Below are 1,393 nucleotides of genomic sequence, written 5' to 3'. Positions count from 1 at the left end.
CTATAAGGACTGTTTCACATCAGATTAATTTCCATTACAGAAGCCAACTATGTGTAGGATATAGCTAGAATTTCTACAAGGAATAAATATTAGTTCATGTTTGTTTTCAGCACGTGGCGGGGGCTGTCCACTGTTCATGGCGAAACAGGGACACGATGGTCATCACAGTTAATGAATTTCACAAGATTCAGCATAGAAACTGTGTATGAAGAAGGTTATCATAAGAAGAAGTGGAAGGTTATGGCGCGAGTCTTTATTCTGACATTTTCCTTCCAAACACTCTCCAGAAAGCTCCTTTCACATCCCTGTTTCTCAAGCTGTAGATCACGGGGTTAAGCATGGGAGTTAATACCCCGTACATTAAAGCTATCATCTTATCTTGATCCGATGACGTTTTTTGGGGCTTCACGTACATGATCATGATGGTTCCATAAAAGACACTGACCACCGCAATGTGAGAACTACAGGTGGAGAAGGCTTTCTTGCGACCTTCTTTTGAGCGGATGAGCATGACAGCCCAGCCGATGCGTCCATATGTCACAACGATGAAGCCAAAGGGTGGTATCAAGAGGAAAAGGCTGGAAATGTGCATGAAGAGCTCGCTAGCACGTGTGTCAGAGCAGGCCAGTTTGAGGAACGATTGTAGCTCACATGCAAAATGGTTAATGATATTTTGTCCGCAGAAGTCAGTTGGCTGCAGTAGCACCGTGACAAGGGTTACCACAAAGGAGAAAGCCATGGATACGGCCACCAGGCTGATGCAAAGTCTCCAGCTCATGATCTGCATGTAGTGAAGGGGCTGGCATATCGCAGCAAAGCGGTCGTAGGCCATGATGGCCAGAAGGACGCATTCTGTTGAGACAAGAAACAGACCGATGTACATCTGGATCAGACATTTGTAGAAGGAGACTGCAGGCCTGGTCAGGAAGCAGTTGACCAGGACCTCAGGAAGTATATTGCTGGAGAGGATGAAGTCGATTGAGGAGAGGATGCAAATAAAGAAATACATGGGAGTATGGAGCCGGGGATCAGCAATACTCAAAACAATGATGAGTCCATTTCCAAGAAAGCTTATAAGGTAAGCAAACAAGAGGATCCCAAAGAACACAGCCCGTGCCCTGGGGTCTTCGGATAACCCAATCAAGATGAATTCAGTCACCACTGTCTCATTTGGAGGTCCCATAACATTCTCTGGCTTGTCTCTTCTGTAGGAAAGAACAAATGAGTTGTTTAGAAGTTGCACTGGTAGGGCTTTGCTTACAACCAATGCTTCCTCTAAGCTGTGGAGTCTTGTGAGCAAAAATTCTACTTCGTGAGCTGCTGGCATTAAAGTTGTGAGTGAGCGATTTGGCTGCTGCATAAATTAGTTTGCTCTGCAGCCATCCTTCCTGAG

At 45.4% G+C, this 1,393-nt stretch overlaps 1 protein-coding gene across 1 annotated transcript; it reads right to left on the bottom strand.

The window, feature by feature from the left end:
- Positions 1–253: 253 nt before the first annotated feature.
- On the bottom strand, positions 254–1,183 carry LOC107111263 (olfactory receptor 13H1-like). Its single transcript, XM_015412210.1, has one exon. It carries the CDS (start codon positions 1,181–1,183, stop codon positions 254–256), a length of 930 nt encoding a protein of 309 aa, XP_015267696.1.
- Between the last annotated feature and the right edge of the window lie 210 nt (positions 1,184–1,393).

Source organism: Gekko japonicus, unplaced genomic scaffold (genome assembly GCF_001447785.1).
Source record: "Gekko japonicus isolate JY-2015 unplaced genomic scaffold, Gekko_japonicus_V1.1 scaffold2458, whole genome shotgun sequence".
Classification (NCBI taxonomy): domain Eukaryota; kingdom Metazoa; phylum Chordata; class Lepidosauria; order Squamata; family Gekkonidae; genus Gekko; species Gekko japonicus.
This window is presented reverse-complemented; position numbering and strand designations above follow the sequence as displayed.